This window comes from Esox lucius, chromosome 9 (assembly GCF_011004845.1).
Source record: "Esox lucius isolate fEsoLuc1 chromosome 9, fEsoLuc1.pri, whole genome shotgun sequence".
NCBI classification, from domain to species: domain Eukaryota; kingdom Metazoa; phylum Chordata; class Actinopteri; order Esociformes; family Esocidae; genus Esox; species Esox lucius.
The window spans coordinates 21,357,758-21,376,023 of NC_047577.1; the positions used below are offsets into that span (position 1 = coordinate 21,357,758).

Sequence of the window (18,266 nt, forward strand, 5' to 3'; positions counted from 1 at the left end):
TTGGACTGGTGAGAGGCATTATACTGATAACAAATGTGACCAAAAGTACCCAGTCAATTCATTAAACATTTATCTAAAACAGTAAATGGAACCATCTTATTCAAACCAAACCACAAAACCTCTTTAATATTATCTTCAGATTTTACATAAAAATAGAAATGATACAAGTGCAAACATGATAAAAACTGTCCATTAAATTTTTCAAGTATTCCTTCATTTACATTTCCAAACATTTAAGTATTTTTTAATTGAAGCAACCCACTAAAATTCACACTGCCATTTTGAAATAAATGCTTTCAAACATTAGAAAAACAGTATAGAAATACAGAAACAACATTGAGGCCTAGGAGCAATTTCAAATATACGTAAAGTACACAGTACTAATTATTGACAAGCAAATACATCTAACTTATTCTAGGAAAATTGCAAATGTGGTATATAGAGGCAAGCAACAGTAGAGCACATCATTTGGCCATTCTGAACATAAGCCACTTTAGTTAAACTACAATCCATTCCCCCACCAACATCAACTGTAGTGATGAATCTTCAAAAAGCTTAGACCTTTATCTACATTGCCTGGTCCCAGCCTCAGAAAGCTCTATTCACAACTAACCTCATCAAAGAAAATCTATTCCTTGCTATTCACAAACAATATAGAAACACTGAAAAATAACTCACTGCTCATTTGCCACCCAGTGGATTTGTTATCTAGAGGAGTTATCTATCATTTTGAGTCTGGGTGAAGGGGCACTGTCATTTAAGATATCTGCCATTTACTTGTTTGCATAACTATACCTAAAATCCCCTCACCAGCCATATCGTAATGGAAAAATACTGTGGGCTAAATTCATAGGCAGGACAACTAAATGAGTGTGCAGATGACAACCAAATATAAAATACATTTTGAATGATGAATTTGTCACAATTATCTATATGTAACATTAGTTTAAACCTGCACTGCAAAAAATTTAGCCATTGGAACAAGATTATTTAACTATTTTAGACGGGATATTTGCTTGAAATAAAGTGAAATAATCTGCCAAGGGAACAAGACAAATTACATGATATTCAAGGCATATTTTCTATCTTGTTAAGAAAAATTGACCTTATTTTAAGGATGGTTAGTTTTTTAACCTGAAAACAAGTTAAGAATACTCGATAAGACAGATTTTTTTCCGTGTGGATGACTGCACTACTTAACTGTAACCACAACATTGTAGTAGTATGTTAAAGGATGCATTCATTTTAATCTTGGCACAAACATGTATGCACATTACTCTATGTTGTCATTTAATAGACTGCTCTGCACCTTGAATCAAGCTGAATCTTTCATAAATCAGTACTAGCAGCTGATTTGAGAGTCCCTCCTGGCTGCAGTGCACTACTAGTTTGTTTAATTAGAGGTACAATTCCTAACCTAGGACCAAAAATGTCAACAATTACAGCTTATTTCTGAGTATTCATAGAAACTGTTATGGGATATATTGTTTCTTCTGTGTCCAAAGATGGACAATCAAAAGTAATATTACCACTTTTCCCCCTATGTTTTTGTTGTGTAGCCCAGTGCCAACCCACTGCTGCATCATGGGTTAGATTCTGGCCTATTCCGTAGCACTCAGTAATCTGTCTTTAACTCTTTCTACTGTCAACAAATCCCTACAAAGAGCATACACATTAAATGCAAAGAGAGTCCTCACCTAAATAAAATATATTTGTATTTTAAATACCATATTTGGTTGAATATACAGTATGAATGCCACTGAAATTATTTAGATTTATGCTCCCCTAGTGTATAAACAACATACAGTCTTAGTGAATTATAAAGATTTTCCTTCCATACTCCTTCACCCTTTCAGGAATAATCTGGGTTGTGTTCATAAGGGCATGCAATGGCGAGAAAAAAAATGAGTCCAGGTAGTCCCTCCCTGTTTCAGTCCTGTTTATTCCATTCAGCACCTAATGAACGCGACCCTCATGCCAACGAAGTGGGGTGAAATGGGGGTGGTGTCGGGATGATTTGGGAAGGGGTAGATGTGTGTGCTATGAGCTTTATGGGTCACGTCGGATGAACCAAATCTCGTTTTTGCGGCAGGAAACCCCTGGGTTCTCATAGACAGCCACCATGTAAGAGTTGCGGTGCATCTCCTCACTGGGTCCAAGCATTTCCCAGAGAAGGTTGATCTGAGGCATGATTGTCTCCTCCGTGGTGGTGCCAAAGAACGTCCTAAGGAGACAGCATTTGGGTATTTAAATACTGTTTGTGGGTGTAGCACTTACTGAAGTTAGCATTGTTAACACTGATTTCTTACACACATTGTCTACATCTCCTGAATGACAATGCCTTTGATTATGTAAAGGCTGAACAAATGATGTCAGACCTGTTTTCACCTTTAATACAATTTTTTTACCAACATGAAAAAAAAAAAAAGGATAATTTCTTTCTTATCAATGAATAAATGCCTTTGTTGTAGAAGCGTGCACACCCTTTATATTCTTGGTTGAAACTGTTCAGATTTAAATTCCACATCCTGTACAAAGGTAATTTAATTTCACCTGACATCAGTTGAAGTGAGTCCAATGGGCATAAATTAGCCTCTTAAACCAGGCCTAGAATGTCACTAGGCCTGGGGAATACCTATAGGATTTTTGTTGCAAAGGGGTGGGAAAGATCCTTTTGTCAGTTACGTCTCAAAACACGTTAACCCAATCAAAGTAATTGCTTAGGCCAGGGTTTACGTTAGCCGGCAAATGCCAGCTTTTCGCCAGTATCAGGTGTAGAGTTGTCTAGCAAATTTAGATTCCAACGGCCAAAATATCCAGTGGAAAATATGCCAAATGAATAAGATTAATAGCATATTAAATAGGCTAATAATGTGTGACCTTTATGATCTGTTGCCAAGAAAACAGCGAGCCTCCACTCGCTCTTACAGTAAGACATTACTGAGTGTTTGGTCATGTGACTAAGCGTGAGGCGAGATTCAAAAGGCAGCAACTCCAGCATATGAAATGTCAAAGGCAAAGCAGATATCCCTGGGTCAGTTTAAAAAGAATGCAAGGAATTCAATTGTGCAACTGTGGCCAGCAAGACCACAGAAAGCGTATTATTTGAAATAGCCTTCCTTACATAGCAAAACGTGTTTCAACGTTTAATATGCAATGGGACAACATATATTTATGTCAATGCATTTTAATTCACATTATCTAATTAGGAAATATGGTAGGAAATGACAAAATTCAACTTAAAATATTTGCCAAAACATTGTACACATGCTTGAGTGTTTTTTCCTTTGTTTGATCTGAAACGCATTTGTCTATTAAATAATAATGCTGCAAAATTAGGCTACATTATGTTGCATTGCAAAACAATTCTAAACTAGATTTACACATACTGAAATTTAGAAGCAAAGGAGTTTTAGTAACCGACCTGAACTAATAACTTTCCACAGAGCTGTCACGCACTCCGACATCCTATAGAAACTGACATTATTTGCATGGTATTTGTTGAGACATTTCTAACATTAGCCTCAAAATCCCTTATCAAAGATTGGAAACATGATTTTGGAATCAAAATATTGTGCAAAAAGATCGTTGCCTATAAAAATAATCAAATTACACTGAACAAAATTATAAACGCAACACTTTTGTTTTTGCCCCCATTTATCATGAGCTGAACTCAAAGATCTAAGACTTTCTCTATGTACACAAAAGGCCTATTTCACAAATATGTCTAAATCTGTGTTAGTGAGCACTTCTCCTTTGCCAAGGTAATCCAACCACATCACAGGTGTGGCATATCAAGATGCTGATTAGACAGCATGATTATTGCACAGGTGTGCCTTAGGCTGGCCACAATAAAAGGCAGAAAAACAAAACAACTGTTCAATTGAATGATAAAACTGACCAAGTTGTTCACAAGTCTTTTTACTAAGGCAAAGGCAGTGGCTGCATGCTTGTTTTCATCTTTTTTCCATGGCATCAGTAATCAACTAACTATATTAATTATTATAGTCTGCGTTCAATTATCAGTTATAAATATGTCTTTATGATGTTCCTGCATTGATCTATTTTTCTCTGCGAATGCACATAGAAGTTGATTGGATAACTGAGCTGGAGGACTGGGTAGGGAGCAAGTGATCATGTTGTAGAAATCCCCTGTCAAACGTTCAAATGAACGATACAATTGAACGAGTCACTAGAAAAAAGTCCCACAGGTCACTAAAAGGATTTGTTCAAAATCAATGAATCAATTGCGAACTGCACATCACTGTGTTTGAGTAAAATGAAATTATAACATTACTCCCAAATTCCAAATAAAGATGTTGTCATTTAGAGTATTTTTTTGTAGAAAACAACAACTGGTCAAAATAACCAAAAAAATATGCATTGTTTTCAAATCTTAAATAATGCAAAGAAAACTAATTCATATTCATTTTGCAACAACAAAATATTAATGTTTTGACATAGGAAGAGTTCAGAAAGATGTGGAGGCAAAATGGCACCTCCAGGACATTGCAGAGATCAGGAAGTCCCTCAAATTAATTATAGGGCAAAAAGAAAACTCATCAGGGGGGCTACATTAGCCCCTCTGAAAAAGAGCCTAAAATGCAGCCATTTTGACATTGCCATGATTTATTTGGTGTCTTATATTTAGATATGAAAGATAAGCAAAAGGAAAACAATCTACTAAGCCAATACATGTCTTTCCTGAAACTGAGGTGGTCTATTTTACAATTGATTTAGTGTGAATGGTCCAGCATAGTACTGGTGGCTTTTTTACCGACTATGCTTTTTCATTCTTTGAATTTAGGCCCCACTCTCACTCAAATGGTCTGACCCATAAGGTTCTCACCAAAGCAGCCCAAAAGATGTTAGGTAGCTTACACAGTCAGCCTGAGCCTGCTACACAATACAAGAGATGGACTGAAAGGTTTTCCAAATACAAAATGCTCATATGTGAGTGGCTGCGGGTACTACTTGCGTCAAAACGTGAATAGCTTAGCGGCTAAAGCTATTTCTTACTGAATATGACTGTTTGACAGTCACATAAGAAATGCTATCTGACCTGGACCAGGTTAAGAAGACATTGATTCCATTCCATTATGTCGTTCTTCTAACATCACGCACATTGATTATAATGACGCAAATGTTGATTATGATGTACTACTGAACACAAATTAGCGATGTTGCCATCTTGGCTCCCCAAGAAAGCTCTGACGGTGTAGTGATACAGAATATAATGTCCGTTCCAGATATATGTGGCCCCCCTACTGACAGATAAGGAAAGGTACAGGATAGTTGTAGCTTATAAGGCAGTATGTACCCTTCAGATAATAAGTTTTAAACTAATTGAGTTACTCTACTGAAATGAGCAGCAATGCAAGTGTCTTTGGAAGTGGCAGTTCCATTCATCAATAAAGAAAGGAGGTATGTTCAAATTCTTGTCGGTATTGCTTTGATAAGGACAATAAGGTAAAAATATAGATGATGTTGGGGCCTCAACCAACACTGCAATATTACAAACTGTAAAACTATTTTAAGAAACAACATTTTTTTATAAGGGTTTGAGTGTTTCTCCAAATCAGCTCCTACTTCATTTAGCTAGGTGAAGTTCACTTGGTGAAAAGTGAGCAATTAAGCAAGAACTTTTTTCATAATCATAAAGTTTTGTGGATTATCTTACTACTACTTCAGAAGTAGTACTGTACAAGCCTTGATTTGAGAACTTAAAGCAACTTGAAAATAATCTGACACAAGATAGTCTGATCAATCAATCAATCAATGAAATGTATTTATAAAGCACTTTTTACAACAGCAGCTGTCACAAAGTGCTTCAACAAAAACACCCGGCTTTAAACCCAAGAAGCAAACAACAGTAGTGTTGAATTTCAGTGGCTAGGAAAAACTCCCTAAGAAGGCCGAAATTTAGGAAGAAACCTAGAGAGGACCCAGGCTCAGAGGGTGACCAGTCCTCTTCTGGCTGTGCCGGGTGAAATATTAAGAGTCCAATTGGAATTATTAATAAATGCATGTGGGCTAAATCCAGAGTCGATTTAAATTTAGACCAGGTCAGAAGCATGACCAGATGGACATGGACAGGGACAACAAGGGGGAGGGAGGAGGTGTCAGCACAGTGGCCCGGGGGAAATCAATCCATAATACTAGCTAATGTTATGTGCTGCCATCTAAGAGAGCCCAAACACTGTATAGCTTACTGACTTTTTAGCAAACTATGTAAAGGTCAGAACACACTGTAGTTCTTAACAATTCCTGACGTTATTTGGATGAAATTACATATCCATTTATTTTACCTTTTGTCTAGTAGGTAGCCACCGAATCATGGCGACATTGGGAAGAGCTACTCTCGGAGACAAAATACTGGTTAACTGATTGTCACTGACAAAAATTAGGAAGATATGCCCTCCTCCAAGCAGGCAGTGTGCACGCTAGCGAAGGCTCAGCAACAGCTCACCAGAGATCAGACAGTGTGCACGTAGCATTAGAGGGATGGTTTTAATCTTCAAATAAGCACTATGAAGATGGCAATGTAAAAGCAAATGAGATGGCAGTGTAAAATCTGTGGATTCAGAGCAACAAGGGGAGATTTTCTGCAGCTTTACAGACTACAGCACAGGACATTTGAGGTCGGAAATTCAGTACATTGTTTCGATTACGACTGTCCATGCTCTTTTAAAATACTTTTAAAATACTTTTCAACATATCATGTCCTCAACAAGTTAGCCCTGTCAGTTATGTTTACAGTTGTAAGTGGCCAGCTAACAGTTAGCCATAATCACAACACATACATTTTCCACTTTGAAGCTGTGCCTTGTGGTCTGACAAAGCTCTATAGCGAAACAAGCTAGTAAAATGCCATCAGAATCGATAGGCATGATGACCAAAACCACAAAGAAAAGCTGTACAAAAACAGAATGTTCCTGTAAGACCTTTCCTATAATTTGTTTACATTCCTAAATTAGAAAAGCATCAACAGTGATTGTTACATTCCTCTCCAGGAGGGCTCTTCTGTTGTGAGTACCAGGGAGGTTGTCCTTCAGTGTCTTAGGGAATACCTTGGAGAACATGGGGAACATCTCATCAAAGAATTCAACGTAGGTTAAGTTAATTTGCATCAACTTAATTGAAGGACCGTAATTCCTTGATGAGATGCTGTTAATTAGCTAGCTAGCTACTTAATGTAACTGCAAAATAGTGAGTGGCTGGAGTTACCGAGGAGAAATCTGTTTTGTATTCGAGATTCAACAGACATTCAAATTCATTCCCCCAGAAACTTTTAACTGGACGCATATTATTCTATAAATAGCTGGCCGACTTGTTTAACCTTTGTTTTGGTGAAAAAAGTATTTATTCATTTATTGATAATTTAAAAAAAACATTGAAATCTGTATATCTTCAATATATTTTTTCAATAACGGTCATAGAAACTTTGAACCTGATGCATATTATTCTACAAATAGCTGGCCTATTTGGTCAACCTCTGTTTTGGTCAAAAATGTATTTATTGATTATTAATAACCAATAGAACAATTAAGAGGTTTAATTCTATATACGGTACTTTCCATATATTTTGCAATAATGGTCAGAGAAACTTCAAAACTGATGTATATTATTCTAAAAATAGCTGACCTATTTGTTCAAGTATGTGTAATGTTATGAAAATGCTGTGACTATATCCACTGACTAGTACTGTTTGATTAAACAGACCAGCATTAAGCAGTATAGAAATATTATAACATTTATTTTATTTTAGGCCTGTAACAAATTAATTTAGCCAGCTATAGGCTCTGAATAAAACTGTAGTATTATTTTTGAAGGAAATTATTTTCGTAGGAAATAATGCTAAGTCTACCATATCATGAATGTATGATTTTTGTGACAGTTGTTTATAATTATCACATGCATAATGTGTACAGTTGCATCTACTCAATTCTTAACAGACAAACAAAATTGTAGGGATTTAATAGTGAAAAGTTTAATCACATATTCTCTTTTTTCATGTGTTCCACTCTGATTGTATATGTACTTATGGATTATTTTTTTTTTGATTAAGTAATTATGCAGCACACACATGAACAAAGCACATCACCATTTTGTATACATAGATGCATGCATGCATGTATACATACATACATACACATAGGGAAGAGTGGGGAAAGTGGAGAACCTTTTTTTACTTCAATTGTCCCATAGATGAGGGTAGAGGTTTCGTTAGGCCTGGGCTATAGCCCCGGATCTCAAATTATACATTTTAATATTGTTGGTTACCAGATCTTATTAAAGGTAAAAGAAAAAGAAAGTTTTTTATTTCAGCCTTTACATAAACAAATACTGCATTTTAAACGGGGTGGAATTGGCCTCAAATGTTGCATAGGGCTTGGTAATGGAGTCAGCCAAAGGTGGAAGTGTACTTACCGGGTAATGACGCGTAATGCCTCCCTTTGAAGTATGATGATGTCTGGGTCGGTTGGCTGCGGCGGGTTGACCTGGAACTCCGCAGGCAGGTAATATGCTGTCAGGATTTCCTTTTCGAAGCCACTGCCGTCCTCAAGCATTTTGATTATATTCATAATGGGTACAGTCATTCCCAAATAGCGTCCTTCAAGAAAGTAAGATTAAAATTACTTTTACATAATTGTTTTATATTTTACACTATCCTTACATACACCTTAGGTTAGGGCTATGGTCAGGTTTATAAGGCATTTGTTAAATACAACAGAGGCGCTATAGCCATATAGCCCCCTTATTGCTTACATACAATTGTAACAATAGGTGACTACAATAGTTGTTGCATTGCCCACTTAATATCATTAATTACATAGTAACAAGAAAACTAAGCCTTTACCTAAAGAGTTCTCCTTGCAGATGAATTTCATGAGTTTCATGAAGCCCAGTGAGATGCTCTGCTCGTACAGCTTTTCCGCTTTAGTGACACATGCCCACTTCCCTGCCGGATACATCCTCTCTTCAAACATCACTTCGCCCAGCTACAGAAATAGACACAGAAACACACCCACCAGCGGTTTATCATTATCTTTGTAATTATCCAGAGCGACTAAATGGAGAAATAAGGGTTAAATGTCTTACATGAGGAAAGACCTAAAGTTTTATGACTTTGGAATTCGATCCACTAACCTTACGCATTCTATTCAGATGTTCTTACCATTAGGCTACCAGCTACTCCATACTGGCAACATACGCAACACATTGCCCTTAGGCTTTTAAATAAACCTGTATAGGCAAGTGTGTGCCATACACTCAAGAAAATAGCTACCATATGTGGCCTCACACTACAGACCTTATCGTCCTGCGATTATATGATGGATAGGTGACCCACGAAACAGCAAGAAAATAGCCAAGATGCCATCCTGACCTTACATTGGTAAGAGGAATGGAGACATGCTGTACCTTCTCATGCCGGGAGATGGAGGTAAAAGGGACCGGTTCTCTCTCTTGGGTTTGATTCCGCCTAGTCATCTCTTGAATTGGTCCTGTCATGTCTATCCAAAAAAATACAGCAAATTACAGATGACAGTCAGCAGCCTGAGAGCAAACTGACCTGGAAAAACCAAGTGAAGTGGAGAACATTAGTCACTGGCATATGACTTATAAATACAACCAAGGGCTAATGTCAAGCAAATTAAGTCTCAAGGAAAATGGGCCTGGTTTAATATATAAAGTGGCTTTCAAAAGTATTCCACCCCTTGGACTTCTCTGCATTTCATTGTGTTACAACATTAAATCAAAATTGATTTCATTAGGAGTTTTAATCAATGAACAACACAAAAATGTCTGTAATGTCAATGTGAAAAATAAAATCTAAAAAAAATTATAAATGAATTACAAATACAAAACAAAATGATTGATTACATAGGTATTCACCCCTTTTATTCAATATTTGGTAAAGGCAACTTTGGCAGAAATTCAGTCATGGGTCTGTTTGAATAAGTCTCTACCAGCTTTGCAAATTTATTTTCCCCAAGATTCCATTTTGCCCTCATTTTCACAAGCCTTCCAGGCCCTGACACAGAGAAGAATCCCCATAGCATGATTCTGCCACCACTATGCTTCATGGTAGGCTCCTGCCAAACATAACACTGAGCATTGAGCTAAAAAGCTCTATTTTGTATCTTCTTCCACTTGCGTCTCAGTCTCCCACATGCATTTTTCCTATTCTCCCATAACAGCCACTATTGTGAAGCACCCGGCAATTGTTGCAGTATTTACAGTGTCTCCCAGCTCAGCCCAGCTGTTCTAGAAAGATTCACTGTTATGACATATTCCCTCAATTTTTAAATAATGGGCTTTACTGTGCTCCTGGGAATATTCAATGTGGGAAATGTTCTTATACTTTATGCCTGACTGGTGCTTTTGAAGAACCTTATCACAGATTTGCTTTGAATGTTCCATGATGCTGTTCTTGTTAGGAATTGTTCTAACCAACTGTGGGACCTCTCAGAGACAGGTGTATTGAACCTGGAATCATCTGAAACCCCTTGATGGCAAACAGGCAGACTCAACACAACTAATTACATTAATTTTAAAGACAATTACTTGGATAGGTAGGAAGTGGAGGTGCCAGAATCATTGAGAAGTGTGTCTAGTTAATCATAGGCAACATCATATTAAGTAATATTAATGTGTTTCCAATTCTTCACCCTTTTCCAAAACACTTGTATGGACCATTACGCCGAATGTACCATTTGCATGTTGTAACCTTTCAAAATTGAAATAAAAAACGATTAAGGAATGAACATTGGGTAACAGGAATGAGCAATGTGTAACAGGAATGAGTGCTTGTGTGTGTGTGACATTAACTGGATGTCATAACTTCCAATAAACAGGTAAATTATATTTGGCAAAAGACCTTAGTCTAAATAGCAACATAAAAGCTGTTACAATTTTGTGTCCATGCTTTTGCAAGAGAGTGTGTATGGAGTGTGTCCTTGTGTGACATCATCTTCCCTAAACAGTTCTTGCATAGTTTGCTTTGGGTCATTGTCCTGTTGTAGGAGGAAATTGTCTCCAATCCAGCACTGTCCACAGGGTATGGTATGGCGTTGCAAAATGGAGTGACTTTCTTCTACCAGATCCCTTTAAGCCTGTACAAAACTCACTTTACCACCACCAAAGCACAGCCAGACTATCACATTGCCTCCACCATGCTTGACATATGGCTTTGAGCGCTCCTCCAGCATCTTTTCATTTGGCTTGCATCTCATGAATGCTATTCCTTGTCACTTCTAATCAATATATTTCAATGGTGAAGTGTAGTGTTAGAGTGTGGGGGTGGGCGAAAATCTTTTTTTTCCTGTGTTCTAGGTAGTTTTTATAAATTTTTACTTGATGTATCATCAAATTGCAATTAGGACAAAGTGCAGGACAGATGTGAGTGGGACACAGGCTCAGCGCCACAAGGGGGCTTAAGTTGCATTTTCTGCCCCCCTAGTTTTAACTTTTCACGCATACGTTTCAAATATCACTTAACAGCCCCTTGAGCGTGAGCTTTTTTTGCGCTTGACTTCAGTACTCAGAGTTCCAGAATGTGCTTATGCATTCACAATACATTTCATCCACCGCTACCCAAAAACACAAGGCTGCTTACTAGTTATGCATCACATTTTTTATTTCAATAATATTAGCAAACTACTACCAGTAGTAATAGGGTACTGTTAAAAAGGTATACTGAATAATCATTGACCAACCGGGAAAAATGCTGTCCTTTTTCAAAAAATTGTGGCGCAAAAGATTCTGACACGCTTCACTTATATCAATAAAACATACGCTATCACGCAATAGATGGTGTGTGAATCATTTATTTATGTAATTATTCAGAAGCTCTCAATAGTTTATTACAAATTATGAATTCCGATTCTTGGATATTTAGCAATGGACAAATACGATCAGTGAAATATTTTATTTTTGAAGGTTACGTTGAGCTTTTTTCTAAAGAGCAATTCCTAAGGGGGACATGAAAACTAGTGCTGGCATACTATTTTAGTTTGCTGCATTGGTTTGCTCACTACTGCAGCTCTGCAAATTTAACTAGTGTGTGTGTGTGAACCGTACCAACATAAAATAAACTAGCTGGATTAGCTACGTTTACAATCAGCGTGCTATAATCAAGTGCTTTCATGACATGTTATAAATATTATTGAAATGACATACAAATGTCCAAATTGGGCCCAATTAGCCATTTTTTTCCCTCCCCGGTGTCATGTGACTCGTTAGTGTTACAAGGTCTCAGGTGTGAATGGGTAGCAGGTGTTTTAAATTTGGTGTTATCGCTCTCACACTCTGGAAATTCAACATTGCACCTCATGGCAAAGAACTCTAAGAGGATCTGGAAAAAATTATTGCAGAATTATAGACGTATGAGTGCTGCCAGCAATTGCTACAAAGGTTGTAGGGGTGGGGGGTCAGCCTGTCAGTGCTCAGACCATACGCCGCACACTGCATCAAATTGTTCTGCATGGCTGTTGTCCCAGAAGGAAGCCTAAATATGATGCACAAGAAAGCCCGCAAACAGTTTGCTGAAGACAAGCAGACTAAGGACATGGATTACTGGAACCATGTACGGGGCCTCCAGATCTGATCAACGGGGATCTGATCAATGGGTTGGAACGGCGTGTCGCACCGGGCCTCCAGAACCAAAGCCAAATCCCACTGCGGCAACGTCCGCCGAGTCACCGGCCTGAGACGGCGGGACCCGGCCAGAAAACGTTTCACCAAGAGATTACCAAAGACAGACACCCCATTTCATGGCAAAACAACATACTTTTTTTCTTTCATTCATGAATGACATTTATACAATAACTATCAATAAAGGCGACTATAACTTTTTCATCAAGTGAAAGACGAGATAATCATGGAATAAATGTTGTTGCTCTCAATAGATTCGAACTTAGGTCTTCCACATGAGAGGCACTGTCTTTAACCACCACGCCATAGAATTACATGTTTCAGCAGTCGTTTCTTATTAAGTTCACCTCCACTATTGCATCTATGAACTGTATTGCTTTTGCCACTTGCCGTTTTAACAGCTTATTAGCCAGCAATAGGCTTACTAGTATCTACTAACTTCCTAGGAATAATCATAAGAATTGAACAATTTCTAGCGAGACTGAAGATTTCCATACTAGAAGCAGTCGCGATATAACCTTAAAGTGTTTTATTTCAGGCTTACTATAATGTAGATACAAACAATTTTAATCAGCCAAGTTTTCGTCTAAACAGAATAATTAATAATGCGTATATCACTTTACCTGTGAGGAGAAACGAACTCGGGACCTATAGGTCACGAGTACGCTTCTCTAACCACTACGCTATTTAACCAGGGGTAGTCAGTCAGTCAGTGATTCAGTCACTCACTCACTCAGTAAGAGACATTCCCTCTTCTTAGTCCAGCAAAAAGCTGTAACACCCTATCTACTGTCTAGCCCTGCTGCCTACTGCACATCTGGGTAATTACCGGCTACTACTAGCTGTGATTGTTTTCTCTTCCCAAATGAGTTCAGTGGCTAGTTCAATCAATTCACTTCTGTTTGCAAACAACAGCCAATATATTTCTGTTAGCTTTGTCAATAATGTGTTCACAAATATTATGAAAATATAGTAACTATGTAGAGAAGAAAAGTTGGCTTAAAATGTAATTCCACCTTTGAGAGATTGTTTTTATATGTTCGCTAAATTGGGAGATTCTGAACCTAACTTCAAAGGTCAGGTACTCGGCCCCATTAGAGCAATTGGCTATCCTTCACACTTAAATATTACACCTACTTAAGCTTGGTCTGTAGCAGCTCCAAGTTGCTTGTTTTGGGCTTCTTTTAACAGTCCCGATGGCTTTTTTGTCTTGCGACATTTGGCAACACTGTTTTTTGGCTGTATGCAACTTCCCTTCAGAATAGCCTCCATCATCTCAGCCTTCAAACTATTTTTATTTTTTTATTTTTCTGCATCTCGTGTAGACCCAACTAATCAATAATGACATTCGTTGTCAACAACTTTGATTATCGACATTATACATTTTTAGCGATTAGTTGTTGCAGCCCTACTCCATTGCTCATCTTCCTTACCTCGGGGGACGGACACCTGGTGTGTGCTGGCCACAGCTTGCCAATGGGCATACAGTCTCTGCTGCTCGTCATCCTCCATTGGCTCAGGATTGTCAGAGATGTCATCGTCAAGCAGCTCGTTGTCTAATCCCTCAAGATCCTCGAGGGAAATAAGTGCCATTGTTGTCAACCAAACACCAAGCAGTGAATCTGTAAATTCAAGTGCAACACATATTTCTTTATGTGCCTTAAAATCAGAAGGTCAGATTAAGGGCAGTATTGGTTTAAGTGCAAATTACTTGGTGTTCAGGCCTACATTTAAAAAAAATATAATTTGGTATTTAGGCCGACTAAACAAATGGAAATTACTTGGTGTTTAAACCTATTAAAGAAATGGAAATTACTTTGTGTTTAGGCCTACTAAAAAATGACACTGAGTCTAGTGTTAACTCTGCAGCTTCCAGCACACAACCTCTATCTATCATTCCTCATAGTCAATGAAAGATAATTAACTATTGTCCCTTCTATGTTCAGTGAACCTGGTGATGTCCTACATCAAGCTGACAGATGATCTGGGTCTTTATGTCAAGTAGACAAGTATAGATACTGAGAAAGTGGCTCAGTGTTAAACATGACTTTTGTGTTAAAACACTCCCTAGCTACCAAATACTGAATAAAAATGACAAACTTATCATCAGAAAAGCCAGAACTCTCATCAGAACAAGACATATGACCATAGAATCAGATTACAATTATGTTTATGTCTGGATTAGAGTACCGGCTATTTCTGGAATCTTTAACAAGGGGGGCTATAATTCCGGAGGGCACTGTATATCTTAATGTACATTTGAAATCTACAAAAAGCATTACTATTTTGATTTCAGTAGGCTGGAGAATAGAACAGCCACAACCCAAACATATTTAGTTATGAAACGGAGACTGTCCTGATTAAAATGGTGCGCAACTTGAAATATATATATTTTTTTTCAGATAGGGTATGAATTACACAGGCAGGTCCGCACAACAAGACTTTTTCCCATTGGAGAACAATAGGGCAGCAAGTTAAGAAAAACGTATTAGTATTTCTGAAATGTCAAAGGCTAACTGTAGATGACAAGTGTAAATAGCAGTTCAGGAAAGATAAATACATATGACCTGTATGATTTCTTGTATGACTTCTTTTTCCTCCTTATACTAGTGGGACTGTATACAAAGCAGTAGTGGGCTTTTTGATTTAGAACACGTTCTGAAGACAAGTTGGTGCCACAGGGCTCAATACAATTGATAGGAAGACCCAGGGTAAAAAAAATGAAACACCTGAAATATGCCTGTTTTTCTCAAATCTCTCTAAAACTACAACCCTTAGCCTGGATATAAGGTCATATTAATATACAGGCCTGCATGATGAATACAATGAACTAAATGTTCAAACTATCCAGCCTAATTTCAGACTTTACAAAAGTCTTAAGTTGAACTTCATATTGTCCTATGTTTATCCTAAGATATGTACATTGGAGTTGGGAGAAAAAGAATAGTTCTTATAAAGAACTTACAATAATATATATCTATTAATATCATCGTCATTATTATTATTAATATACAATACTTAGCCATTATCACTGTATTACATTTTAGGAATTTCTGGCAGATGCAACTATGCCAATGATCATTTACAGTAAACTAAAACCCAGTGCTTCCTTTAACTTTCAATATAAATTGTAAGGCTCCGGTGCATGATGTCATATGTCATGAAGAAGGCTCTTACATGTGTGTAACAATTAGTAAAACATTGTATCTATCAGCTGTTAATGTTAGCTTGACAACTTTCCTTTCCTTGCCCTGTTTAACTTGTAGGTCTACCCTACACCATTCAGGTCCTGATGTGCCATCATGGGTACCATAGCATGAGAATGTGCAGTAGAGAAACTAATTGCAAACATGAATATAGGAAGTAGTTAAACTGGGATTTGGCAGGGCCCAACTTTAACCAAATGTTCAAGACATTGAGTTGTGGAAAACATATTAGATAGGAAGAAGCTCTCGTCATCCATCCAATAGACTAGTCACAGACCAAAAAAGGTGCGAGACCTTTTGACGTATCACAGTAAGCCCACAAAGAAAAAAGCTAGAAAAATGTTTTTATTAGATCTTCCAAAATTCCCTCACTGCACACCCCCCAAAACAAACTAAAGTTGCACAATCCATTCACAAATGATGAATCCATCCACATGCCTTCACCAGGAAGTATAAGTTAATGTGATAGTTCAACTCACAGTTTTAATTCATGAATTTAGACAATGCTAATAATGCTAATTATAAGCAGGGACAGAAGTGAATAATGGCTTGTAGCAAAAAATTATTCCATAAGCCTTCAAGAGCAGCTCAGGGTAAACAGAATTGCACCCAAATAAGATTGTAAGTTGAACTCTCTCTTTAAGCTTAAGTTAAAACTAAACTATAGCTATCAATGTAAAAGCCATTATACTTCCCATTTTCAGGTCAATTCGCAAATTTTTTATTTTTATTTTTGTAGTCCTGTGATTGTGATTCTGTATATTGTGGTGCTCTTTCAATCTGGTATTGCAACTCAATATTTCTGATTTCATTTTTCAAGAATGATGAATAATATCTGTTTATTTACTTATTTGATTTTCATCAGATATTTTAGCTTAATTTTAATCACCTAGGGTGCTGGGCCTCGGACCCACCTGGCTCGTGTTTATATCAAAGGTCGGGCCCCAGGCCAATTTAACCCCTGGCTACAGTAGGCCTAAATAAACACAATCTACCAGTCAGCGAATATAGACAAAACGCTAAAAATAATCTAAGCACGTCAGACATCATTAATACATTTACAATTAAATCCGATTAATCATTACTGGTGAGCTGGCAAGACAAATCACTGGGCATAAACTCAGTTTATGACAAAGTAGGTCAACCCTAGAGAACCAGAAGAACCAATAATACAGCAGGAATTTTAGGGGACCGAGGTTGCTAGAATTGGAGCTTAAGACAGCTGGGAACTCTGGGCAAATACTGAAAATGACAACTGTTTACGTCCGCGATTTCCTGGGTCGGAATGTCGAAGCTCTAGGTAAGATGATGTTTACCCATTCGGAGCTCGTTTTTCCTACCGAGTTCCCAGTGGTCATGAACGAACTTGTACGAAGTCGGACGTCATTAATTCTGTGTTGTTGTTTTGAAGCCGAAAATGAATACCATGCATTTGACACGATATCGATTAATAACCCAACGGTTATTTAAATAATGTATGAAATGGTTAACCTACAATCGGTTATAAATTGTGTACGTTAGGCCTAGGCTATGTGAACAATTCGGACATTGAGATATTAATGCTACGCTTCATAAACAGTATTTCAGAATGCACCATTTACAGTCTTCAATCGAATGTATCGTTTATTAATAAAGTCGATATTCTTACCTGGTCAACAAAGTACCTACTGTATCGAAGTAAAGCACTTCTTCTGACCCACTGCAAATACAGTGTGTTCAAGTGCAATGCCGCAGCACGATAGGAAGCGGGGGCGTCACGTGGTGCGCATGTCCTCGGGAAAAAAAGTTATTCCGATGACTGCTTTCTTATGGTAATTCTTACATACGTTTTATTTAAAAATAAATGTGTAATTGTGTCATTTTACACGGAATAACACCTTCCGTCACTGAGACATTGTATTATTAATTTTTAGTCCATAAAGGGCATAAACAAATACATTTCTAATGTTTAACATTGATCCTTTAGATTGAAATATATATGAAATGAAATAATACAGTTAGAAATAATTTATGGAAAAACTGTGGCAAATGATTGTGTTTTAGCGTTTCCAACGATATTAATTTGGATGCATATTGGTAATGTAATTACGGGAAAATTGTAAAACCCTATAAAAAACTAAGAAAAAACGTATATTGTATAAATGTCATAGTTCTCAGATGCACCATGGTTTTATAACTCAATTTTCTAGAATCAAGTTAAAACCGTAATTGTTGTGAGATTCACCCCGTAATATGAATCCCTCCTATTGAATAAAACATACTATTTAGATTTGCCAGCGTTATAGAGGCATAACATTGACTACTATTAATTCATAAAACTATACATAGTTTATCCTTAGTGCCCACTTCCTCCTCCTCTGAGTCTGTTTTGGTCTATTATATCTAAGCAAAAATGCACCATTA

At 37.3% G+C, this 18,266-nt stretch overlaps 1 protein-coding gene across 1 annotated transcript; it reads right to left on the reverse strand.

The window, feature by feature from the left end:
* Positions 1 to 228: 228 nt before the first annotated feature.
* soul4 (heme-binding protein soul4) lies at positions 229 to 17,627 on the reverse strand. The gene is made up of 6 exons (XM_010873051.5): positions 17,512 to 17,627; positions 14,091 to 14,279; positions 9,424 to 9,515; positions 8,861 to 9,002; positions 8,431 to 8,614; positions 229 to 2,224 (listed from the first exon to the last, which is right to left on the reverse strand). The coding sequence occupies exons 2-6, from the start codon at positions 14,248 to 14,250 to the stop codon at positions 2,050 to 2,052; spliced, it is 753 nt and encodes a 250-aa protein (XP_010871353.1). The 5' UTR covers positions 14,251 to 14,279; positions 17,512 to 17,627; the 3' UTR covers positions 229 to 2,049.
* Positions 17,628 to 18,266: the final 639 nt, after the last annotated feature.